The sequence below is a fragment of the Nymphalis io genome, chromosome Z, assembly GCF_905147045.1.
Source record: "Nymphalis io chromosome Z, ilAglIoxx1.1, whole genome shotgun sequence".
Classification (NCBI taxonomy): Eukaryota; Metazoa; Arthropoda; class Insecta; order Lepidoptera; family Nymphalidae; genus Nymphalis; species Nymphalis io.
This window is the reverse complement of record NC_065918.1, coordinates 12406598-12433768: the sequence shown is the minus strand read 5'-3', so window position 1 is coordinate 12433768 and position 27171 is coordinate 12406598. Positions and strand designations below refer to the sequence as shown.

At 34.2% G+C, this 27171-nt stretch overlaps 1 protein-coding gene across 3 annotated transcripts; it reads right to left on the bottom strand.

The window, feature by feature from the left end:
* Nucleotides 1–310: 310 nt before the first annotated feature.
* LOC126780222 (uncharacterized) lies at nucleotides 311–26837 on the bottom strand. 3 transcript variants are annotated; one of them, XM_050504506.1, is made up of 24 exons: nucleotides 26757–26837; nucleotides 26557–26677; nucleotides 23221–23338; nucleotides 19408–19616; nucleotides 19180–19326; nucleotides 18314–18430; nucleotides 16644–16687; nucleotides 16229–16370; nucleotides 11849–12025; nucleotides 11307–11727; nucleotides 11148–11264; nucleotides 10666–10851; nucleotides 9846–10502; nucleotides 9050–9200; nucleotides 8453–8513; nucleotides 8291–8374; nucleotides 7881–8057; nucleotides 7521–7751; nucleotides 6645–6797; nucleotides 5925–6526; nucleotides 5735–5798; nucleotides 4390–4576; nucleotides 3035–3200; nucleotides 311–2591 (listed from the first exon to the last, which is right to left on the bottom strand). In XM_050504506.1, exons 2-24 carry the CDS (start codon nucleotides 26617–26619, stop codon nucleotides 2549–2551), a joined length of 4317 nt encoding a protein of 1438 aa, XP_050360463.1. In that variant the 5' UTR covers nucleotides 26620–26677; nucleotides 26757–26837; the 3' UTR covers nucleotides 311–2548. The 3 variants fall into 3 exon arrangements, with proteins under 3 accessions (XP_050360463.1, XP_050360461.1, XP_050360462.1); XM_050504504.1 differs by having other exon boundaries at nucleotides 11148–11727; XM_050504505.1 differs by having other exon boundaries at nucleotides 11148–11727; nucleotides 18353–18430.
* Nucleotides 26838–27171: the final 334 nt, after the last annotated feature.

Here is a 27171-nt window from a genome sequence, read left to right as displayed (position 1 = left end):
ATATATTTTGTTTAGTATTGTTATATAAACAGGTCGGGCCGAGGTGGCCCCGTGCGTGATATAGGATTATAATCAGTGCATAATTTCGATGATTAATTCAGATGTTTGAATATGGTTTGTAATTTTAAAACTCGTGTGTGTCCATGATGGAACATACGAGTTTCATTCATGGTATTCAGATAAAATACAGAAAAAAACTCTAAAATCTTCATAGTCTGACAATGGTATATTTACGATAACAAAATTTTATAAGTCTCTACTGTGGTAAGGTTAATTCTGTACTGTGGTATTGTGCTGAATCAAAGATAAGTCACATTAACTATTTTTATTATTTCTCATATGCTATTACAATTTTAAGCGAACAAAATCGAAACCAGACAATATAACCTCCATGAGATATAACGCTGGTTATAATTTTTATGTAGAAAATGATAATTATAATATTGTAATTTAAATTATTACAATGTAAGTACACATATTACAATCCCAAATTTATAAAACAAATCAATACAATTAATGTATTAAATTATAATTATATCCAACAATGAAAATTTATACGCAAATAACAAAGATACCAAACTGTAATACCAACGTCATTTTACAATAATAATTGTCTTTTTAAATATTGAAATAAAGATGAAGAAATGAAGATGACAAAATTAAATAGTAAAATACATCCATTGAGCTCTGAATCTACGACATCCACAATTATCTATATAATAATAATAATTGATTAACTGTAATATAGAGGGTAAGTCCCAATAATAGTGAATAAAACATATAAACATGAAATGCAAACATTATCTTGTGTTACCATTCTAATAAATTGGCAAATTCTGTGCTTGTAACTACAATTCGTAGCATCGTAGCATTTATTTTTTGTTGACAACTCAATTTAATTACAGCATCGGTCAATACGATATCAATAAAGTAACGTCATAAACACAAAACTTGTTTTTTCCCTTTTGCGGTCGCGCAGCTTTTTGAACATAGTGACAGTCGAGTCAAAAGTCCAAGAGAATATAAATATGAAATAAACGTAATAAATAATTTATTTGAGTTCATTCAAGTATTGTCTGCTTTTCAAGTTTATACGATACCAATACATCTTATATCGTTAAATATTTAATACATTCTAGTGGCGTATAGACCATATCATTACAATATGTACGGTTGTCAACAAAATGTAAAAAAAAATCGTCACATTTTAAAATATCCATAAACATTTGCATTCCTTATCATCTCGAGCGACATATTGATCGCAATTAACTTTTTTTACCTACATACTAATTGTAATGAAACGGTACATACGTTTAAGTAAATATTGTTTAAAACATTGTATTCCGATAATCATTTAGCCTAATTATATACCTGATTACATTGAAAATGAATTCCATTAAATAGACACGTATAAGATAAAAATGGCCGTAGCCGTGACAGGGGCTCACAATAGGATAATTGAAAAAATCGAATTGATATGCGACTTAAGGTCGTTCAAACTAACATCTATTGAATATAATTATGATAAAATTCATTAACATTTATTGATATAATCATGAGATAAGTTGTTCGCTACTTGAATAAACATTTTAAAAGGAAGTAGTCATTTAACAATATAGCCTTTTACCTGCGGCTCTGTCTACATGCAACTCTCCTTTACCTTCAGATATGCCGCTCATTAACAAGAGAAAGGAAGAGAGTACGCGAAATTCACGATCGCATTTGACAAATCCTCTGTAAGGACCCACGGAGAGTGGGAGTGCAAAGTTCCTCTCACGTATCATTTCTAAGTTATACAATCATAGCTCTGCATTCAATTGATATAACATGCACCAAAACCATCAATAATATATACCTTTAAAATGGTGATAACCCCTTTACGATCCTGCCTGTAGTACAATTTTGATATACATACAGACGGACCTTACAATTTATAAGCATAGATATTATTAAATTACCAATCTAAACATCTATTAAACATCAATTATTATATAATAGAAGTTCATAGTGAAAACTATTGTAACTTAGAATTAAGGAAACCAAAAATCTGTAAAGGAATTTTGTTTAAGGATGCAACACAGATATATTAAAGGGCTGAAAAAAAGTTTCGAATTTATTTTAGTATAGGATCAAAATCGCAACAATCAGTCAGATAGTTTTAAATTTTTTCGCTACTTTTCCAAATTCAATGGTATATATTTACGAATATGCTACCGTTGAATTTTAGAAAAGCAGCCATTTCGACAGGGTTCCAAATTTTGAATGCCGATTAGGTGTAAAAATTCGCATCACGCTACCCTGTCCATCCGTTTTGAAATATATTTTACAGAATTTAGAAATAAAACAAAATTTAGTATAGGTGGTACTATGGTATTTATCTAACAAGAATTATTTGAAACATTTATTTACTACTACACTACTTCAAAAATGTTATATCAGTGTAATATGGAGAGAATATTCTCTCAAAGTCATAATCCGTGTGTAGGCGACAAGTGTGGGTGTGTATTTTAACTTTTTTAAATGAAACCGATCGTTATCATTTGTGTATTTATTCCGAGCTGTTTTTGTCGGGCGATTTGCGCGTGCTCGATCTGAAATGAAACACCATTGATTAGAACAAGACTCGGCCACTGATAATATGAATTATAATGAATGTCACTATTTAAAATGATCAAACGTTTAAATAAATTGGGCATAAAATATTTGGACCGTAGAGTATCTAGTCCGTATTTAATATTAATTATCTATTCAAGATTTATTTTGTTTTGAGTAATAGCATTTTTCTTGCAAATAATATTGATAATAATTAATTGGGATCCCGTATACAATAACACAACGAAATTGTTACTTTAAGCTTATTTTAGACTTTTATGACATTCCCCCAAAAAGCAAATCAACTTTATATCCACTATATTATTGTTTAATGATGGAATCTCTGATGTTATGTTACTGTGCCTGTAATCAGACCTTATCCTTAACGTTATCTTAACTCTAACTAACTAACTAATGTAATATGGGTTAATAATTAACGCACCTGTTCTGGTTGAGGAATCTCGCTGTAGCCACAAGCCTGCGCGGCTCGTAGTCCTCGGAGGCTGCGGCTCTGGCTCGTGCGATGCACCTCACATGGTCCCTGAACGCAACGCGTAGCTCTTCGCCCTGATCTTCATCCAGCTCAGATGACACTTCCGATACGCTTTCTGTCGTAATAGATTCTAAATAATAAGTTATTAACGTATTCAGCCCCGAAGCTTAAACGTATCTGTTCCTTCGAGCCATGGCAGACATCATGTGGCCAATAGTCTGTTTTGTCGATCAGACCAGGGCGGAGACTATGACTCCGTGGTTACAATCAGTGTTTGTACGACTCTAGTAGACCACAGAACAGACAATATACCAAGGACAAAAACTACTATGAATGATCTGCGCGACCGAACAAAAAACGGTAGAACGAAATACCTAAATACAAATTAAAAAAATATTGATGGCTTTAAACAGCGAGGACTTGATACGTCTTGACTGTCACTTTGCAGATGTCACTTTGCAGACGGGTTAAAAAACGAGTAAGTCATTGATAGTTGGGCGATGCCAAAAGTTGTGCGATATTCGTCTGTGATGTGATAGCTTAGCATAGCTAAATGGCTATGAAGACAAAAGATGCTGACATTATCTCTAGCCACAAGACCTATAAATCAAAAATCTTCATGAGCGTTCAGGAATCTGTAAAAAAAATGTATTTGAAGTTACGTCACGTTTCGAGAGATATTCTGAAACATGTAAATATCTCAAATACTTACGTCATGGTGGCGTGATATTATCTCCGATTCCCTTTCAATAACAATCACGATAGCTGTTTCTGTACATAAAATGTTACGAAATTGAAATCATTATCAACAAACTTTTGTGAGCAATCTATCTCTTTCTGAGAACGCATCATGCAAAATCGACCAGATGAATTTTAATGAAACTCGCCTAAACTTCCAACTGCATCATATAGAATATTTATTATCCTAGAAAATAAGTAAAATTAGATCCATAATTTGGTAAAAAATATATCGACATCCAGCACAGTTGCGAGCGAAGCTCCAGGCGCATCAGCCTTGAAACTATCATAATGTCCGCCTGACCGAATTCGGCTACGGCCGGCAACCTCGATAGCCACTAGCCAACTATGTAAGAGATGTCAAAGTGCACAGGTGTATCAGCAACACGGGTGCACTCTCTCTATTCCTTCACTCTCACAGTCCGATGGGACGGCAATGCGACACAATCGATGAGAGATCAGGATCAACGGCTTAAATATCATTCCGGGACCGGAAGTGCAAGTGTTACACTACCGATACATATACTATTGTATATTGTATTGGAAATATAGTAACATTCACGAACCATTTATGAAGGCATTGAGCGTTGTGGGCGGACGCGACTGCCGAACACAGCGACGCTTCTTTGGCGGCATACCCGAGAGATACGCGTCGCTGTATGGCTCAGCAGTGTCTCGCTGTCGCTGTAAGTCGCGTGTAAATGTGGGCACCCAGTCTTCGCCCCAATGTTGCGCTATCTGCGCAGGTGGTACCTACAACATTTTTGAAATAAAACCCGCACCACCTATATGCTTTCACAAAGAATACGAGACAACATCGAAACGGTAAGTGCTGTATGTTGTTACGTTATCATTATTCAATTTCAAGTCGATATAATCAAAATATAGTATAGTCGCGTATGTTAATTTTACGACTTTCTATTTAAAAATTATAACCAACACAAAACACTATCATTCTAAAACTAAAATATATCTAATTTTGAATTTATATACGTATGGCAACCCACAAAACTCGCGTGCATCAAAACGTCAAAGATATACGAAGAATGTAATAGAAAATTGCCAGTTACGAAATTAATTTTACCTCTTTTAAAGATTTCATTACAATCGGATATCCATTGGCATAAATAATATTATTATTAGCCAACTTACATTTTTACATCCATTTATGTATGCTTTTCAAATGGACGTATTTGAAACGCATATTGACATACACACATACAAACAAAATACGTCTTAAGAATAAAACAATAATAACGTATATTATACACAATAAACATTTTGGTGTCTGATACATAATTCTAGCGTATTTTAGCATAATACTTAACGAGTTAGTATTAACAATGAATGTGAGTTACAACACACTAGAACACTTATGTAAATGACGTAATTACGTCACTATTCACTATTAATAGCAATTCGTTAGTTCACAATATTCATACAATAAGAACATGGTGGTTGGCTATTTAAAAGAGGGAACATGAATTTCGTTGGATTTCATATTAACTATTACATTTCTAGGTCGTTCATTTAGTACGACGTGATTTACGATAAAAAAGACATAATTCCGATGCGCACGTATGTTGCTTTTTAAAATTTCTTAAAATACGTATATCAATCAATAAATCAAAAAAACATTTATTATCACTTTTTACCTTACGCATACGCATCCATTCGCAAGACGAGCAACTTATAAACATATTTCAAAATAAATTATTATTTCAGGGTAAATTCGATCGCATAATTCAATTGTTGCGATTTAAATAATATTTGTGTTTGCTTAAATTATATTACATTAGTTTTCGTTTTGTCAAATTAAGTATCTCGTTATAATCCAGAACAATCGATGGGTCTTAAAGACGTTTATAGCAATGTAGAAGATTCAACTATCGTGATATCTACTATACTTACGAATCTTATATTGCCAGACGGATCTGACGACGTTGTGGAGCCCGATCTGTTGCCCCGGATGAATCTAGAAACAAAACAATTAATATTGTTTAATGTATTTTTTATAAATTCTTATCAAAACATTAAAAATATAAGGAGCCAAATCGATCATTTGTTTCAATATTTGTTTACATTGATCTTTTATTCTCACCTGCCACGCCCAGCGTTGTTCGAGGCAGATGTGTTGTCATTGGTAACGTGGGTGATATGTGGTACTGGAATACCGAAATTTGCCGAAACTTCGGGTATTGTCGATACTTCGGATAATGCCGAAACTTCGGGAATTGTCGATACTTCGGATAATGCCGAAACTTCGGGAATTGCTGAAACCTCTGGAATATTCCGATTCTCAATTGGGGCAGATGGAGCGGATGGAGCGGTAGGAGCATCTGAAGCATTTGGAAACGTTGGAGTAGATGGAGCAGAAGGAGGTGTAGGGGATAGCGAAGCCGATGGGCTGGCAAGATCTGACGAGGGACCAACGGCGGACGAGGAAGCAGTAGCCGAGGAGGTAGTAGGAGCTGAGGAAGTAGTAGGAGCCGATGAAGATCCTCCGGCGCCAGCATCTGAACGCTCGGCCGAGTCACGGTTGCGTAACATCCTGATGGCGTAATTCCCTGGACACTTGAACTGTTGACGGTCCGTAGCTCCGGGGCGATTCGTGCAATGCGCGGCAGCATCGATTGGCTCGCGTTGGCTTGCGCTAGCCGACGCACCATCCTCCCTTTGGAAGGAGTCCTCAGACTCACTTGACTGTTGAATAAATTTTAATTTTAATATTCCTAATAAACGCTTTTGTAATTAATAATAAAAATACATTTGAAATATTAAAGCAAAGAAAAAAATGTTCCAATATTAATGAGAAACTTACTGGAGGGCAAATTCTCATCGGCTTGCGGCGTATGAATTGCGCGTAGTGTGTTTTATGAGACTCTATGCGGTAGATAGCCGCATTCAAGTTCTCCATAGCGATGCTGAACAGGAGATCGCGCACTGGTTCATCCAGGTTCTGCAGCAGGTCAGCCTGTACACAAACGACATTTTATTAAATTTAGACGACTAGCATATTTTTCGAGTTCAGAATACAGGTATACGGGATCTTACGTAAAACATTGTGAGGTTATCCATGGATCCATAAAGAAAAAATAGAAACTATCTCAAATGTTAATCCAACATTCCAAGTTCGACACTTTACAAAATAATATAGACCTTTTTATTAAAAAGTAAATTAAAAGAAACTTTTCCAATATTCTGTTTGTTCTGTTGTGTTGTGTAATTGTGTAAATGCGTTTTCTATTTAGAATTCGCGAAGTTACAATATTTAATTACCGCTCATTGATAACTAAAGAAATTTTTTATTGTCAATTTGTTTTCCATTTGACTCGAATGAAAAATCGATTGATAATATCGTTCCTATTTTATAGTACATTAATGTATAGCTCTATACGCAATTCCAATCGGAGTAGGAGAAAAGGTAAACAAACTGTAGATTTACAAATTATTGTATTGTATTGCGCACTATAAACAGTTCTCGATTCATTTATCTTAATTTATAATACAACTCTATTCGACTTAACTAGTTATAACCTTCGCGGACATTGAAAACGCGATTTTTTTCGTGAAACCATAGTAAATTTGGAATAGGTTATATCTATGATTTCATTTCAAATTGAAACGATTATTATTTAGTCGAAACTGTTTATTTCTCACGTAAAATTTATTTGATTCAGAAACTGTTATTACTCACCAAGAAACTACGATATATAGTGCGTAGTCCCTCCACTCCTTCCAAGCAAAAGTAAGAGATCACACCGCACAGCTCATAAAACATGCGCGGGATAACAATGCGGAATCGTCGAGAAAACGAGTCGTTGCTCTCCATGTCCAAGACGGTCATAGCTTCATTCAGGAAGCGTGTCAACACCGCCTTCATTGACTCAACAATATCAACGTTTTGACGTATCGGAGTGATCGCGGCCTATAAACAAACACATTCGACATGTAAATACCTAAATGATGAGTTTTTACAAAAATTAAGTCTATTGCATAGATGCTTTGAATTTTTATATCTGCATATAAATGAGGGTAGTTTATAAAGTATACTCACAATGCGCTCAATAAATCTCGAATGACGTTCGAAAATCAAATCGGCCAGCTGGTCCTGGGTACCAACTTCGTATTCCCCTTGAATCAGATGGCGCATATACACCTGCAGGCGCTCTCGGAGAGGCAGCAGCTCATCGGGCACTAGAGAACGTCCTCTCGAGAACGATGTGGCCTCGCGCTACGTAACAAAACTATTCGTTAACTTTGTGAAATGAAAAACAATCTATCTTTTTTGATATTATATTTTCATATATTTGAAATTTTATATAATTTACTTGAAATTGTATGTGAAAAATCAGCAAAAAATAATTGGGTCCAATGACATAAAAAAAATCTCAGCGAACGTAAAACTGAACGGATGGGAAAGATGTCGGTATTAGTTAATAATAATAATTAAACGATAAAACATACCAGAGTAACCACAGCAGCAATCAGCAGAGATTCCTCGTTATTGGTGTACCTATCAAATCTTTCAAACAGAGTTTCCACGCTATTCTGTAAGGATTTAAACATACAATCAAAAAAAAAAACAAATATTTTGTCGTATATATTCTTATTAATTTTTACACTTACCTGTACGCGTGACAGACTGCTGTCTCTCAAAAGCAGTCCTCCATTTTGGGAAGCTTGATCACTGTTAAAAAAGAATATGTTTTAATAGAAGTAATCACATATAACAGTTTATTGTATGAGAAATTAAAGTAGGATATAATATAAAGTGTTCTTGCCTTAGTAGCCCACACAATAATGTAATTTAGTCTATGAATTTGGGCGTGATATAGAAATTATTCGAAAGCTTTACATTAACAGTAAAACATCCAACTCCTAAATCGTTAGTATAATCTTGGACGAGTCTGAAATCATATTATAAAAAAAAACGAAAGGTAATAACCGCCTTCCCTCCGTCTGAATACTGACATCCTACACTACAAATACCTAAAATTGCAAAGTGTCAGTGACTCAATTTATATTCCGTAACAGCCTGTGAATGTCCCACTGCTGGGCTAAAGGCCTCCTCTCCTCTTTTTGAGGAGAAGGTTTGGAGCTTATTCCACCACGCTGCTCCAATGCGGGTTGGTATATTATTGTATCAATTTATATTATTATGAGTTTAATTAATGGCGTAACATTTATATTTATTCCGACGTTAGTTGCTAGTTATTACTATACCGGCGCCTATGCAGCTGACGCCTGGCGTGATGGCTGTCGCATGGCAAGAATCGATCGTAAGCCAGTGTGTGGATCGAAAGTGTTGGGACGCGTGGTCTAGCACCTTGCTGTTGATGTTGTTGTTGTAATTGAAGCTGTCTGCGAAATATTGCTGTAAAAATAACATCACGTAAACAACATTGTACGTTAACTTAAGCGAACAATGCAAATGGATAATGATTTAAATATATATATAAACAATGCAGTTTGATACAATTGTTAAATAAATTTATAAAAGTAAATGTTTTGTTTTTTTTTTTTTTTTTGTTAATTAAATGATAGTTTCTTGATTTTAAATTTCTAAAACCACAGAAAATAAGAAGAAAAAAAATTTATAAAATATCTCAGCAAGGAAAAATTATATAATAAAAAAAACACTTACATCTAGTAAGTTAAAAAATATTTTTAGAAAGAAACTTATACAGGCTCGAACCAAACGTGCATAGGATTGGTTAAGTCAATTGCAAAATCTGACTCACTAATGCTCGATTTGTGTAATCATATATTAATATCATTTAAATAATGCAACTCTTAATTGAAAAAAAAGCTTATAACGAGCTATTCCATTTTTTTATTTTACTATTTTGCGCCTTAAATTCAGCCTCCAAAATAAGAATTCGTTATTTAACGCTTTGACTTTATAATGCGTACTCATGCGTACAAATTTTGCAAAAATATACATTCATCATAAGCCTTCGAAACGTGACATGTTGGTAAGAATATCGTATCAGTTGAAATACACGAGTATGATACATACACCGTCTGGAACGATTGTTCTGATCCGAGACTGCGTTTTCCTCAGTGTTGTTTTCTAGATATTGCTCCATTGGCACAAAACGATTCTGATGCTCCGATTGAAAATCTTGACGATGCAATTGCCCATGAGTTGGAGTCTGCACAGGAACTTGTTCCAGGAAATCATCATCATCTTCCTCGATATGCGGACTATGATCTCTAGGCTGGGTTGCGGTCTGGCGCTGGGTTTGACCCGAAGACCGGGCCCGACTTTCGCGCTGATTTTGAGAATGGTTACGAGCCTGCTCATCGTTTAGGGCCTGAGCCAGGCTTTGAGCTTGAGCCAAGGTTCGGGGCTGGTTCCTGTTCTGCCTCCGGGCTTGTCTCAGAACCTCCCTTTGGGCCTCCAATTCGTCCTCCATCTGTGCATCCATCTGTTCATCCATCTGAGCCTCGTGTAGAGCCTGAGTAACAGCCCGGTACTGAGCTTGGTTTAGGGCCTGATTTAGAGCCTGGTATTGATTCACATTTCTGGTTTCTTCCAGAGTCGGATATGCATTAGGTAAATGGTAAAACCCTTCTACACCAGGCGGTAAGCCATGACGCAGAACAGATGATACGATGTTATGTACAAGATCACCGTGCGGTAGATCATTCAACGGCATCTGAGCGAAAAACACTGCCAACAATTTAAGCAGCATTAGCGTACACGAAGAAAATTAATTATATCCAAATAAATTATCAGTTGAATATGAATTGTGAACTAGTATTAATTATTTATATGCTGGCTGCAACTTCTATATCATAAGAAAAAATACATAAAACATAATTTAAGTACTAACCTTGCGATCCAAACTGGGCCTGAGGTGGAGGTCCACCCTCGGTCGGCTGAGGAGCTCCAGTTGTTGACCCGTTATTATTTTGCCCCTGACCTCCCATTGCGTGAGGAATTTCCTCCATACTCATCACAACTTCTACACCTCCAAGGCCTGCGCCTTGACCCAATCCCCTAAAGAGATTCTCAAAATCTACAACAAACAGAAATATAATAATATGCAAACGACTCCAATTCTAGGTTACGACTCTTGTTTATAACACTTTTGTTGATCAATTTGATTTGTCCATCGAGTCGTGCGAATGAAATATTTTTAATTCTCTCATCAAAACGATACAGACACAATGTTACGCTTGTCCAACACAATGTGATATCTATTGAAAATAATCTCGTTTTTTTTTTAAGAAAACGACTGATTTGTTTAATAATTAAATGAAGCCTGTGTATGTAGCTGTAGCTATTGGTAGAAACCTATAAATAAATCCTTACCGATCATAACTTGTCGACGGTTCGCTTGCCCATCTTGCCCGTTATTGCTCTGATTCTGACCCTCGCCCTGTCCTTGGCCACCCTGACCTGAACCCTGCCCCTGAGCCTGACCCTGGCCTGCAGCTTGTCCCTGGCCCTGACCTGCAGTCTGCGTCTGACCCTGGCCTGCAGCTTGTCCCTGGCCCTGACCTGCAGTCTGCGTCTGACCCTGGCCTGCAGCTTGTCCCTGACCCTGGCCAGCAGCTTGACCCTGGTCTGCAGCTTGACCTTGTCTCTGAGGCTGACTTTGACCTTGAGGTTGACTTACACTCGGCCTCTGGTTCTGACTCTGATTTTGGGTTTGATTAGTATTTTGGAGACTGATTGGTATGGGTACGCTTGTCTCTATTTCAACCTGATAGGTAACAGGATCTGGCTGAATATTTATATTGACAGTCGGCTGGGTAGTATTTCTTCCAGCTTGGGAGCCGTTGATTAGTACTGGCTGAGCGTCGGAAGGTATTTGGTTTGTCCCATTTATGGTGGCAGACGTATTAAAAGGCCGCCTTGCAGTAGATGATTGCACGACATTAATATGCGCCTGCGGACAATTATTGTGATTTATTTCATATAAACCTTATTTATATTTTTTTTAAATACTAATATTTAAAGAAACTACTCCTTTCTAAATATACATTATTATATCATGTTAATAACTATACCTGCACGGGTAGTGTGTGACGCAAAAGAGCTTCAGAAGTGAGGCGTGAGTGTCCGTTGTTCAATAGCAGACTGACATCGCTCACTGCATGGAAAGCGTGCGAGAAACTATGGTACAACTCCGAACATAATTCAGCTGTGCGCTGTCTACGCTGCAGATTTTCCTCAGAGAGAGCGGGCTAGACGAATATGAATAAATAAATAAAATTAATATTAACCTATTTATCTAATTTTACTTTTTTAATTATTTTTTTATCGAATACTTAAAAGTTATAATTTTTTCATACTAATAATAGTAAAGATAGTATTCAAAAATCAACTATAGTATGATTTTTATATGCTAATAAAGGTTTGAGTATACAATTCTAATAAAAATCTCTTCAAGAGATTTCCCTTCCAACCTTAACCTAACAAGAAGGACACAGCGTGCCAAAATTTTGACACTAGCCTATTCCAACCAAAGGAGTAAACCCAAATAAACAACTTTGACACCGACATCAATAGACGCGATATATTTGATCGATATCTTGAATAATCTATGATGTTCACTATGGATTTGCGAAAAAATGGCGTTTTCAATATCCGCGAAGTTGTAGTCTGAACTTCGAAAGTTAAATTAATGTGCTTATAATTAGTTAAGTATAATAGTTTTAAATTTATAATTTTTGTTATTTAATATAAAACCGTGTAATATAAAAGTATTTACTATAATTTATTTTATGTACAGACATTTTTATAAAATACAAAATTAAAATAAAAAGAACGAAATACACATTACACATTTAAAGCAGAAACACGCCGTCTATAAGATTGTCCTGTGGCATTGTATCCAAGACGCTGGCATTATTGTTTCAATGCACCACTAGACTCAGCCTTTGGGCTTAATAAGCGCCAGCTCTTGGGTCACCAGAAGTGTGAAACAATTTCTTAGAAATATCTTTTATGAATTTAAATATATTTTTTTAGAAATATTTTTTTAGTGGAATAGTATACACTATTATATTATAATTTAAGGTAAATTAATAAAGAACTGTTTATAGTGCGTAATACAGCAGAACAATTAGAAAATCGCAATTTGTAAATCGACGGGTTGTTTACCTTTATTCATACTCCGATTGAAAACCTTAATTACAGTTGTATAATAAAAGTCAATATAAATATATAATCTATAAGAATATAAAAACTTTTTCAGAGTGTAAGAAACAGTATCAATAGAATATTGGTTATTTTTTGACATTTCGACTGCCCTAAACAACACTTCACTATAACTAAAACAACAGTACATCTTATGTTTGTATATATTTAGATTATTTGTTATTAAAAGATATTTAAGAACCACGTATTTAACACAATAATTGTGGATGAAAAATATTTAATATCGATTACTCATCAAGTAAACCATTAATTTATGTATAACATAATTTAAAATATTTAAAAAAAAAATAGGAACACCAATCAACTATGTTAAAAATATCTGTAATATTCTAAACGGAGTTTTAATTACAAAAATATCTTTCATTGCATTATTTAACTTTTTATCAGTAATCTCGGTCTATTTTCTAGAATTTGTCTTTTGAAGTGTAATTCCAACTTTCATGTGAAGCTTTTAGCGGGTCTTCTAGCGAGGAGATACAACGATTATGAACATATCCCACAACATCTTCTCAAATTTTAAAAAGAATATAAAACTAAACATGTTGGCACCACACACAAACATATAATATATTTTACTCAATACAAGCTTTGGTCCATTTATGAACAATAACAATTCTTGGAATAACGTTATCATTTCCTAAAATGTTAACATATCATGACACCGAGAAACTGTTAAAACCTGAGGTCGTTTAATAACCTAGCTCATAATAAAGTAACATATACTTCACATGCATAATAAATACATTAATAATTTGCTTGTAAGTTATGCATATAATATGCAGCAAGTGACACAATATCGCGAGTAGTGATCTGACCATCATAAATTTCACGTAGTACGAACGTTAATTATGAATCGAACTTGGTTTGCTTAGCTTTATTACAAAATAAATAATCAAATATAATCTGTAATGTATTAAACAATACTATTTACTTTAACTTTGTGTTCCCTCATATTTATTTAATGTCGTTTAAACTGCTTGCTTAAAGATCCTGAAGATGAGCATTTTCTTCATATTTCCGCTACTCTTCCAGCGTTTTCCGTTATTAATTTACCACCCTCGACAAAGAGATCTTACATCCATCTTCGGCGAGGGCGGTAAATTTATAAAAGAAAACATTAACGATGAACTGAAGACATAGGAGTCTTCGTCAGTAACTTCCGTCTTCACGTCATATTTGCTTCGTTCGTCATAAACATAGCCGACAAAAATTGTATTTTCCCAAAGATGGTCAACATTTTTTAATATTTATAATTTCTTCATGTTTCCGTTACTCTTTCAGCGCTTTCCGTTATTAAAACACAAAATGTTAATCATCTTTAATTCATGTTAATCATCTTTTGCATACTTTTGATAACTAATAATAAATGTTCAATTATATAATTTTATAATACAGAGTGCAAATCAGCATAGTAACAATGATGGTTACACTATTAAAATGTTTCTAAACGAAAACAAAATATTCCAGAATGCCATTACCAATATCATGGTTTGATTGGTTACAATTACAAGTATTATTTTATTTGCGTTATAAAACACTTATTATATTATTTAACAATATAAAGATAAAAAGTTTTCTTTCCTCAGAAGCTGGCATAAGTAAAATCACCACACCCTGATTTATTGTATTTGCATTAAGTCACAAACTTTTATAAAAAAAATGAAATACTCAGAGTATTTTCTCTTGTAATTGTACTAACCGTACATTTTTGGTTACATTTTGTAAAACGTACTACGAAGTTATTAGTGTTTTACAAATAAACCTGTATATGACTGCAATATCAAATAACGGAGTTGAATTCGAATCACACTAAATTATTTATTTATTTAGTAACTAGGTTTCGACCGCGGCTTTTATCGCATTTTAGTTACAGGTGTTAAGTATAAAAATAATGTCTCCTTTGGGGTGGAAGCTTACTTCCTAACTATTTTCTTTTCTCTTATTGAATTCGAACAGACAGGTAGGTAGACAGACATTCGCATTTATAATATGAGCATTTATAAAAAAAGAGTTTAGTAGTTAGTAGGGGCTGCAATTTGAAGTACTTATAATCGATCTAGAAGTACTAGAAATCATACTACAAGATACAAGTCTAACATTTTTTAAATGTTTTTAATACGTTTTGAAATCACTTTATACACACATAAGTGACAATATTACAACAATATACAAAATCTTATTAAATAACACGAAGCAAAATTCTGAGATATTTACATGACGAATGGTGCCACATATTAAGTGTTTAATGAGAAGACATTTTTTTTCTCAGCGCTACGACTAACATAAATTCTTCATTATAAAACAAATATTTAATATATCGATTTGTCAAGCACGGTAGCATTTGTGAGCGACCCCATGGCGTCACACTAAAAAGTGGTCCACTTGTATTATATATTTTTCATCCAAAGTCACTGCGCCTTAAAATCAAGCTAGAGCTGACTCACGTACATGGTTGCTAGCTTATAGAGATCTATATACCAATTATTTTGTTTGTTGCAAGTCCGTAATAAAACAAAACATTCGTAGTACGTTGACACAATTTTAAAATGGTTGAATTTTCATGAGTGTTATTAACAAAGTCAAAGTTTGCCGTTCACACACGAAACCATTGGGCGTTGCGATCATTTACTTGTTTAAGCGGAATCATAGAGAGAAACTTGAAAAATGGTGAACGAATTTCTTTTCCTTACTACATAAAAAAAGAAAACTTACAAAGACGTGGCCTAAGAAATGGCAATTGAAAAGAAATCAATATTCACAAATAATATTTTAAAAGAATTAAGGTTTTATATTGGATGGAATAAAGGAATTTTATTATTGTCGTTTGATGTTGTTATGATAATATTTATGTTTATTTTTCAATAAAGGCTCTTGCTCTTTAAATAATTCTATGAATTCGATCAATTGATCATAACTCCTGTAGCTATTTCGTATAATGTAGGTAGGTACGCGAGCCAACACGACGCGGGTGCGGCACGTGTGAAGTACCTTGTCAGACTGAGACAAAAATCGAATCGTCGATCGCAAAGATCAATAGACTGTCGTTTTATCGTTACGTTGTACGACGATCGTCAGGATGGCATGGATTTTTGTTGCGATCACCGATGACGTCTGCGATCAAGTAAATCGTTAACGATCTCAACATACATTACATATACGAAACAATGTATCGACGGACTGTTTCGAGCCCCTTCAGAAGTTTAAAAATAAAAAAAATTAATACTTACACCGGGACTATTAGCATCGCGCAGCGTCCCAATGTACAACTCCCTGAAGGGCGCAAACTCGTCGTAGAGGCGGTTCAGTTCCTCAAGGAGTTCAGCAAATTCACGTGGTGGGGTGTGACGTATCGGACGCATTGAGCGAATTCTACGCAAAGAGATTTCAGTAAATATATTTTCGTTAACTTTATTTTGCAAAGGGCCGCCTGATCATAAGTGGTCATCACTGGTCATAGACATTGCACTGTAAGAAATATTAAACCATCTACCAACCTTGAACTAAGATGTTATGTCCCTAGTGGCTTCACTCACCCTTCGAACCTAAGTATCGCTGCCTGGAGGTCGAATATGTGAGAAGCGGTTGGTTCCTACCTAGATGGCCTGCATAACGCCCTACCGAATTCAAAATACCGTTACTAACCTGCGTCCCCGGTTTTCTCGAGAAGCTCCTGACATAGCCTCAATCTGTTAAATAATAATTATTGTTCATGAAATCGATTATACAAGTCAGTCAATCAATTCAACTAATTATATAATAAGTTAGTCATTGTTAAGAAGTAGGTATTTCGTAAAGAATTAATTCAAAATTGACAAGCAAGAATAAAAGATTATTTCAAGATACTAATCGCAAGCCCCTTATTAAAGTAAGAAACGAATTGTTATTTACATATGGTTAATTCAGAAGCGAAAAGTCTAAAAAACCTCACCAGGGCGTGTCAATGTTTCAGATGCAGATATATCCCATATCCATGATTCTAATGTGGGTTAGTTCGCAATTTATGATTTATTCGCTATAGCTACGATTAACACTTGTACATCATTTGACAATTCCGATTCATTCTGATGAAATGAATACGATTTGCCTTTCCTTTAGCTATATCGCGTAACGAAGCGTGTAGCCTGTCGAATGATTTGCGGAACAATTTATACAAGATCTGGAAACACCGAAACTCGATGCGTACGGTTGACGTTCAACTCGTTATCCATTACGTACATTATCACTTTTTCGTTAACTATAAAATTTCTTATTTTCAATTGATTAAACACTGAATAGTTCTCGAATGAATAAATTGCAGTCATTTATTTTTTTTTTTTTTTATAGAATAGGAAGGTGGACGAGCATATGGGCCACCTGATGGTAAGTGGTCACCAAACGCTCTTAGACATTGGCATTGTAAGAAATGTCAACCATCGCTTATAGCCAATGCGCCACCAACCTTGGGAACTAAGATTTTATGTCCCTTGTGCCTGTAATTACACTGGCTCACTCACCCTTCAAACCGGAACACAACAATATCAAGTATTGCTGTTTTGCGGTAGAATATCTGATGAGTGGGTGGTACCTACCCAGACGAGCTTGCACAAAGCCCTACCACCAGTAAAGTTAAATAGCTCCATGAACCTAGGTTGAAACATTCAATGCAAAATAGTAGAACACGACGTCCTTGCAATGTCGATCGTACCTATTACGTAATTTGCGTACTATTTATGATTATACGTAATCACCTTTAACAAAAGACGAATAATAATGAATTACAAAGTCAAAACGCATAAGTGTTAACGCATCTCATAGTTTGTTAGTATTGTCATTTAGCATAATTAATAGATATTATGAAATTCATAAATATATTATAAACTACGATTTATAATTGAATATGCAGTTTACCATTGTTCTTTATTTTTTTATTTTAACACATTCAATAAATATCATTTTATATTGTTATTGTTTTAAAAGTAATACTTATTTATTAATTAGCTTTTCGACAATGGTTAGTATGAACCAAGAACAATAATTTAAATACATTGTATTATTTAGAAAGTAATCAATAATAATAATAAGAAATATCACTTCAATTAAATGCATATTCGACGGCTCACATACATTAACCAATTTCTGTTCTTGATTTCAATTATACCCAAAATTTGGAAGCCATGCGCACCAAACATCTATGTGGTAAAGATAGGATAATCGTTTTTTTTTTTTTAAATAAAATAATAATAATAATACTGATATTCCTTATTTTAAGAAACATAAGTATTTGTGGAACTATATCATCCTATCTCAACCCGATAGACGTATTAATGATCAACCTGATATAGAAGCGGGCTTTGGTGGATTTCACACATCACCTCGTCCTGCCCCGAACTAGACGCACTCACTCCGCTTGCAGACTCCAATGGATCATCAGTTGGGTAATTACGTGGCTCCTACAGGCACAATAAAAAATAAAACAAAAGGAAATGTATATAACCTTAACTTCTTTTTCATTAGTAACTCGGCGATATTATTTTGTAGTTTTTTTTATGTTGACTGTACATCTGTTAATGTTTTTTTTTTAAATGATATCGATGTTAACCTGGTACTATAAGACATTGTGTCAGTTTTTTTTTTTAAATATAGTGTTTTTATTATTTTGTTATTGTAGCCGAGATAGTCCAGTGATTGCGGGTTCAAACCCAGGCAAGCACCGGTGATTTTACATGTACTTAATTTGTTTTATATTATAATTCATCTCGTGTTCAGCGGTGAAGGAAAACGTCGTGAGGAAACCGACCATTGTTACCGTTACAATGAAATTCAGCTACATTGCATCAAACCGTACTGGTGCGGTGGGGTGAAATAAGCTCTAAGATTTCCCCTAAAACGGAGAAGACACCGTACCCCAGGGGTGGATCATTTACAGGCTGCTAGTTTACTTACTAAGTACAATATTTACAAGATTACATATATTATATTAAAAACGGCATATTATTGATATATTAAAACAATATTAACTGTGTAAAATACGATGACTTTTGTATCGTTTATAGTAAGTTAAAGGCTTATTTGTTTTATTTCAATCAACCTGAAAAAATCGAGTTGGAATTATGTGTTTATATTGGTTTATTCGTGTTAAGTGACTTAGGTTTGTTAAAAAAATTAGCTTCTTTTCTGCTAATATAACCATATTTCTTACATCACTCTCGCTTAATTTTAGGGCTTCAAGGAATCCCTTTATTTCTTCTATAATGTGACGAAGAAATTCCATTCGCGCAGAGGTCGGTGACTGGGTATTAGCTGGCTCATCTTCGATCTCAATCCCATTAGCAGTAGCAGCCAACGCCTAAAAGTAATGTTTTTCACTTTTACCGATATAGACAACGGCAGATAACGTTTAAGGACACTGTCAACACACAAAACTTACCACAAGCCTTCTCATTTGCTGAGTATTATTAATTTGAATCGGACCGTTATGTGTATTGAAGTTGATTTGGTTAGGAAATATCTGATCTCGATCTCTTTCTCGATCCCTTTCTCTCTCCCTTTCCCTTTCTCTTTCCCGTAGCGCAGAATAACGGGATTCCAAGCATGGCGGGGCTCTTTGCACCATGTGTACTACTTTGTTTTGGACACCTAAAATTGTATTAAATTAATTAACAAATAATACGTTCAGATTTTCGGAACTTATTTAAACGCTGCTCGCGTTCTTAGGGTTCAAGCAGTCCAATTAAGAACCACCTTTCTCGTGTGCCTGGTGCTAAATGAGCAACAATGCCGAATCTTGAACAGCGATAAATATTAGTATCTAACAAGCCTAACAAGCTTGTCCTTGTTGAAGGTAGGACACATCACAACAGCCCAGGTCCTTATCATGTTACGTGAGGCTGGGGGACTTGTTTTTATTGACTGTACCACGAGAAAGACTAGATCAATAAAAATAATCTAACCCTAAAGGGTAAAACTGCGATGCCGTAAGACATTATACTGTGGCAGTAACTACAGCATACCAGGTGCAGAGTATCGGTTAACAATCTTATTTCCGCACAATTTAGTCTATTCGCCAGACTTACTTATCAAAACAATCACTATGTCATAATAAGATTATGATACATAATCTAGGCGTAGCTTATGTGACCATTTGGGTTATAAAACATAAATATTTACCATTCCTTTCTGATATCTAGTGACTACATGGTCTAAAAGGGGGTTTTTTATTTTTAATGTTAACCTATCAATAATCTCCGGCTCATGTTTTTAAAAAAACTGGTCATATCAATTTAAGTTTAAACATTCTATAAACTGCTTGATTAAAATATTACATAGTCGCTCGTGTTCATATTTAAGCTTTGACTACAAATTCAATCAATAATTTAGTTCATGCGCAGTGATAAGGCATGGGCTATGTGAGACTCCAGGAACGACACATCTATCCTATGTAACCATTGCTCTCACTTAGAGGACTTGCAATGAAGTGGAGCTATTTCGTAGGTATGTTTGGCTCTTTATAATAAGCAGCTTAAGTTTTTTTTTTAAAACCGTGGTCAATCATAAACTCTAAACATATTTTTCTAATCTGAGGACTGCTTGCTGAAACATCAGTCTAAATGTGGCTTCCCACGGCGCATGATATTACGGACGGACGCGGACCAGCTCGCACTGACGCACCGTGGGAAGAGTATCGTCTGTGGAAGCGCAGATAATTCCATAATGGTGTGTCAAATCCGTCGCGAGTCGGTAAATTCATAGGAATATTTTGTCACTTTGAAATGACAAAACTGCTTTGAATCTCAGGACAGACGCAGACGGAAACGCATCGTTAAAAGAGCCCTGCAGCAGTTCGCGGCAGTCAGTGGTCGTTGGTCATACTGAATAATACCCAGAATTAACCACCGTGGGAATCCGACTTATGTTTATATGATAAATACGTAGTCCAGTCAATCAATATTTTAGTTAAAAGTTTGATATGATTAGAAAGTAAATTACACCGCGACATTTGGACTCAAATGCCAGATAGCAACGTGGTCGTAGTTGTAGACTTATTGAATTTATGGTTAATCAATTTTTTAGCGAATACATCAATGCTTTTTATGTTTTGAGTTTTGTCTAATTAATGGCATGAGAAATTGGAGAATAAAGTCAATTTTTCCAAAATATAACTAAGTAAATATCAGAATTAAAAAATTCATTCTAAATATGATTCTTATTGATTCTAAACATTCCCTCACATATCATTCTTATTACGTTTAAGAATGTGAATTAATATACTTACTAATGTACTATATATGTACCTATAGCCTATTCCAACCAAAAGAAGATTAAAGAAAAATAAGCAACTTTGACATCCAATTGGCGCGGTATCATTGGTCGAGATCTTGAATAATCTACAATATTCACTATGGATTCGCGAAGACATGTACGCAAAGTTATGTTTGGAACTTTGGAAGTGGAAACAAAAGTGGTTATAAGTAGGTAAATGGAATAGTGTTGTATTATAAAAAAGGTATATTAATCAAGAACTATTAGCAAACCGCATGGAATATATTAATTTAACTTTTGTTTATCTTTACTCATTCCTCGATTGGAATAGGATATATATTTCATAAAATGTAAATCAGTTATGCATCAGTTATCATCGTGGAAATTTGAAATTCCCAATTAGATATGGTAGCACTTACCTGTTATAGCGGCAACATGGTCATATATTCTTTCAAATAGAATGGTTGAGACTTCTTGATTTCTTTCCTCCATAAAAAACTTCATCCTTTTTAATTTCGGCATTGTATTGAGTTAAATAATAAGCAAAACGAAACGACAAGGCAACGAAAAGCAAACTGAATGAACTACCAAAATGTGACACTTGACAAGGTGTCGATATTTATTCCTATAAAACATCCATTTCACACTGTAGTAAATGTAATGTAAGGCTGATTTTTAGATCATGTGTAGGGCTTAGAAAAGTTTAACTTTTTTGTCAATTAGGATTTTCTATGAACTTTATTCACCGTCTTGAAAAGGGGTATATTTTGTTCATTTTTTACGATAACTCAGCTGACTGTCATGATATAAAAATGTTATAAATAGGCAGATGAGAGGTTGGCCTCTTTGGTTTTGCGTTTTCACTAACGGGACTTGCCTCAGGAAAATCACTGCAGTGAAAATACGCGGAGTGCGAACGGCGACGCATCTTACGACTAACACAAATATATGAAAATATACCAAGCTCGCCACGAACTGCATGTATGTACAGCGCATGTACGATGTCGACCATATATTTCTGGGTGAATAGTTTAATGAACTAAAATCAATAATTTATAAAAGCGATACTATTTCCACGTCACACGTCTACAATTTCTTCCGAATTGAATATCTTAAACAAGGAAACTACTACTCTCCAGCAATGTGTAGACAACGGATATATATATTCCGCTTTTGACCTATACCATTCACGGTGGCGATAAACTGTCCATGACTTACAAACCGCATCGCACGAATAGTTGCCCAGTTGTCCATCTGCCAGTCCACCTCCCATAACGCCTTACAAACAACTATATGTATTTACGGCAATCATATGTAAACATGGAGCATCTACGAGGTTGAGCGAAATCGCAGCGAAGTGTAGAAAACATTATTGTATTGTTAAAATTACAATTTCGTTTTCTACACTTCGCCGCAAAATTCGCGGCGAAGTCCTCTTCCCATTGGCAGGCCATAACACCTTACAAGCAACTATATGTAAGTACGGTAACATAAATAATTATATGTAAATACGAGCATCTACGAGGTTGAGCGAAATTCGCGGCGAAATGTAGCAAACACTATTGTATTCTTACAATTACAATATTGTTTTCTACACTTCGACGCAAAATTCGCGGTGAAAAAAGTAGAAAAAAAAGAACAACTAGAGTACCGGAGATACAATGTCTATATATTTCACTTTTGGCCTAAACCGTTCGCGACGCGCGACGTTTAATACTATCCTCGAATTGCAGACCGTTTCGCACGAGTTGTTGCCTGTCCATCGCCCCCCGCCAAGGCGACCGGGACGGACCGACGAGCGGGGCGGCGCCCATCGCGTCACCCTTTCCCCTTACCAGGCCCTAACACCCTACAGACTATATGTATAAACGGCAACACAAACATACATATATATATATATATATATATATATATATATGTATGTTTAACGACATCGAGCGATCGCCGATAAAATCAATCGTTAGGTATTTTTTTAACTTACCATAGTCTGCTAATTTTTTCTCATCTTGTAGTACTCTTCCACAAAAGATCAAACGTTGAAGTTCAATCTCAACTCCCATCTGCGCCAACACCTTCTCTTTAAGCTGGCCAACTGTGATCTGCGCAAATAAAAAACTATTGAAAAATACATATCATGTCTTATTTTATTAAATAGAAAAGTAAATAGGATGACTTTATATGTGAGCTGACATGGCAGCAATACATGGCCACCCCATGCCATTACAACTGTATGAATGTAAACAATCCAATTTTAATGAAACATTTTTGTATATTGTTGTGTTTGTCGTTCTTTATTCTTTAACTAATCACCACACAATTATCATTTTTATTTATTTAGTATATTAATTTTATTGAGCAGACAAATCACAATTAGCTAGCAACATTATAAGTGATCTGCTTCTTAGTACTCCAGTGTCATAACAATAAGTGATAACAACAAGCTGATTAATGACACAATCACCAACAGGTGTATTTTTTCCTATGCTATCCTATTTTACTAGACATGTGAATGTGGGTTGTGTTATATTTGTATTTTGTCTTAACAATTGTTTAATTGTTATGGTATTTGATTATGGCTGTTTAGCCATAACCAAATTTTTGTAAAATATAAAAATCCAAAATTATGCATAAAACATTCGAAAATTCTAAATATTTTAAAGAAAATAACTGTGATATAAAACTACATCAGTGATGAAATATTATAGAAATTAAGTTAATTATTAACTATTTAAAGTAGTAGTTCTGTGATGTGCATATAATATGAACAAAACTAAGATTAGAATTCACAAATGCAATATAAACAGATTTTGCTATACATACTTTAGTTAGATTATACTAGAATATTCTGAATGAATTATTAAAACTATTTAATCAATAACATTGTTAAAACATGTTTTTAAATGTTAAATGTACCTTCAAATTATTATTTTTTAATAATTTATATTGTTATTAAAATAATAGTCAGAAGTGGCAGTTATAAAATATTGGTATGTATTTCAAAAGCACGTAGCTTAATTATTAAATGATAGACTAATATATATATATATGTATATATGTATATATATATATATATGTATATATATGTATACATATGTATATATATGTATATATATATGTGTATATATATATATGTATATATATATATATGTATATATATATATATATATATTACAACCATGTATGCACATTAAAATGAATCAAATGAAAATCAATATGTTTTTAATGTATCAGTCGCAAACTTATTAAATAGGTAGCAAAAAAAAAAATTAAATAATATTATATGTTAGTTGTATATTTAATATATTTTATGCAGGAGCTTTGCAAAAAATAACTTCGCTATTGCAGCAACATACAATACAATTTGATATAAAATATATAACTCACTTTTAGTAAATTCAAGGATTTAAGGAAATAATTATACATTGCAACTTGGGAAGTTGTAAAATGGATTCAGCTGCTGTTAAAAAATGGTTTCAGCTGCTTTTGCAATTTAACATTATATCAATAACATGTCATGGTTTTAAGTGGATGTACTGTTGTATAAGCTTTTCTTTAATGATTGTTAACAAATCTTATTGGAAAAATGTTGCTTTAGTAGGTCCTCTTTAAGAAGGATATTACATTGCCTTTTGTTCAAATAGTTTAAGGTAGGTACTTAGTTAGTATGAATTTGCTCATCAACTTCCTGCTTTATAAATGTTTCACTTAATAAGCATTGGACATAATTTTAAATAGATATTTCAGTAATTGGACAATTTTCACCTAATAAAAGTGATCATGTTTTCAAAATTAAAGGTTATTGTATATTTCCATCAATAAATTCGCAGTAGCAGTAATGATTTTGGGTGTAGGCAAAGGTCAACGCAATGGTCAATACTAATCTCTTAAAAAGTATGCATAACCATTGGCACTGCAAGTATTTCTTGGCAGTTTTGTGGAATAGTGGAATGCACTTGTGTTTTTGTGCACACTTATGTAGTCTTTCAGATTGTTTTTGTCTACCATGAAGTCACTTTGGACTTTGGAAAAGTGAGGGATGTTTGTGGGCACACTTGTTTATTAAAATATAATTTCACAGATGGCTTAGAATTTTCTTAATTGAACAAATAAAAACTACAAACATGATTGTATAGAAAACCTTAATTAACTCTTTTGTATTTGTCCTTTTTTTTATTGAAAAATCAATATTGTTATAATAATTATGTCCTCTGGACAGATTTCGTCCATGGCGGCCAATCTCAAGATAGATTATGCAACTGCACTGTAAACTGTGTGTGCAAACATAGGTGCACTCTATTCCCTAACTCTAATAACCAGAAGGGATGGCAAGCACTGGTGGTAGGGCTTTGTGCAAGCTCGTCTGGGTAGGTACCACCCACTCATCAGATATTCTACCGCAAAACAGCAATACTTGATATTGTTGTGTTCCGGTTTGAAGGGTGAGTGAGCCAGTGTAATTACAGGCACAAGGGACATAAAATCTTAGTTCCCAAGGTTGGTGGCGCATTGGATATGTAAGCGATGGTTGACATTTCTTACAATGCCAATGTCTAAGAGCGTTGGTGACCACTTACCATCAGGTGGCCCATATGCTCGTCCGCCTTCCTATTCTATAAAAAAAAAAAAAATAAAAAATAAAAAAAATCCAGATAGAGTTCAAGCGCTGGACCAATGCTTTACATGCTTTCCGAGGAACAGGAGTGTACAAACTTTCAACTTCCAGACTCTATGCTCGAACTTAGAATTTTCGACAGAAAAACCCAATAACTTTTTATTGGTCTGACCTGGGAATTGAATTTGGTACCTCCGGATCTGTGGCCTTACATTGAGCCACTAGACCAACTAGGCAGTCCTTCTGTTAATTCATTATGTTAATATATTTGAAAAGATATATAACCATATTGAATGCAAAATGAGGCACTCCCTTTCTTTCTAGATATTAAAAAAATTGAAAATATGGCATTTTTTTTCTAAATTTAATTTAAATTGTACCTGAACCTAATAAATAACTAATAATAATCCTAAAATAATAAGAACAATATTGATTTTTATTGATTTCATTAAACCTGTGAGAACAAAGAAAAGGGAGGTGCCCAGTACACAAATACTCAAATGCATGAGTGCCAAACACATATTTTACAAATTCTTAATTTTATAAATATAGATCTAGATAAAACAAAATCGGAAAGTGATGTTAATAATACCACGCCTTTACTTTAGCTAAAAGCATACTCGCTAATATCCATAGACATTCTGCGTATATGAAGTCAAATTATAATAGTTAGTTATAGACTCAAATAATTTCAATTTTACTTACATCATCTTCCACGGAAAATTGATGGTCTTTGCCGTCAAGTGTTTTGATGGTGAAATCAAACATGTTTGTAAGAAAACATGGAACAACCTCGGCAAAGTAGATAATACGCTCCGAAGCGCACCTGCAATCCAAAAATGTCTTCTACCACCATATAAAACCACAAAACCACTTAAAACACACCGATTATTATAAATACCCACGCTTCAATACGGAGAATTTTCTACTGGAAAATTATTAGCAAATTTAGCTGGGTATAGGAGACCGTACTGTTCGATTCGCTGTGAGAGAGAAAGATGGAGAAAGATTCAAATACAATGTTGCCATATGTGAGTTTTTATTATATCCATAGGCTAAATCGCGTGACTTTGTTTGTGAAAATTTTATTTTTGAGTAGAATAACTCATAAACAAGAATAAGTACGGTACTAATATCCTTCTATACATATATAAAAAATATTCATAAGAATGTAGTATTTTATCAAAAGTAATTCTTAAAAATATTGTATAGTGTTTGTATTGTTAAAATAATCGTATAAACATACAAACAGTACAATTTTTATTGAATCACATTTAGAAATTATAGCAACACTGACCTTACGCAAGCGCAATAAGATTA

Bases quoted from the DNA above. Each gene is read 5' to 3' on its own strand.
- LOC126780222 (XM_050504504.1), bottom strand. From the start codon at position 26,619: ATGTTTGATTTCACCATCAAAACACTTGACGGCAAAGACCATCAATTT. The intron at 8,375-8,452 runs GTAAGTGTAAAA...AAATCCTTACAG, and splicing joins GCAGTCTGTCACGCGTACAG to AATAGCGTGGAAACTCTGTT. The intron at 7,752-7,880 runs GTGAGTATACTT...GTTTGTTTATAG, and splicing joins CGAGATTTATTGAGCGCATT to GCCGCGATCACTCCGATACG.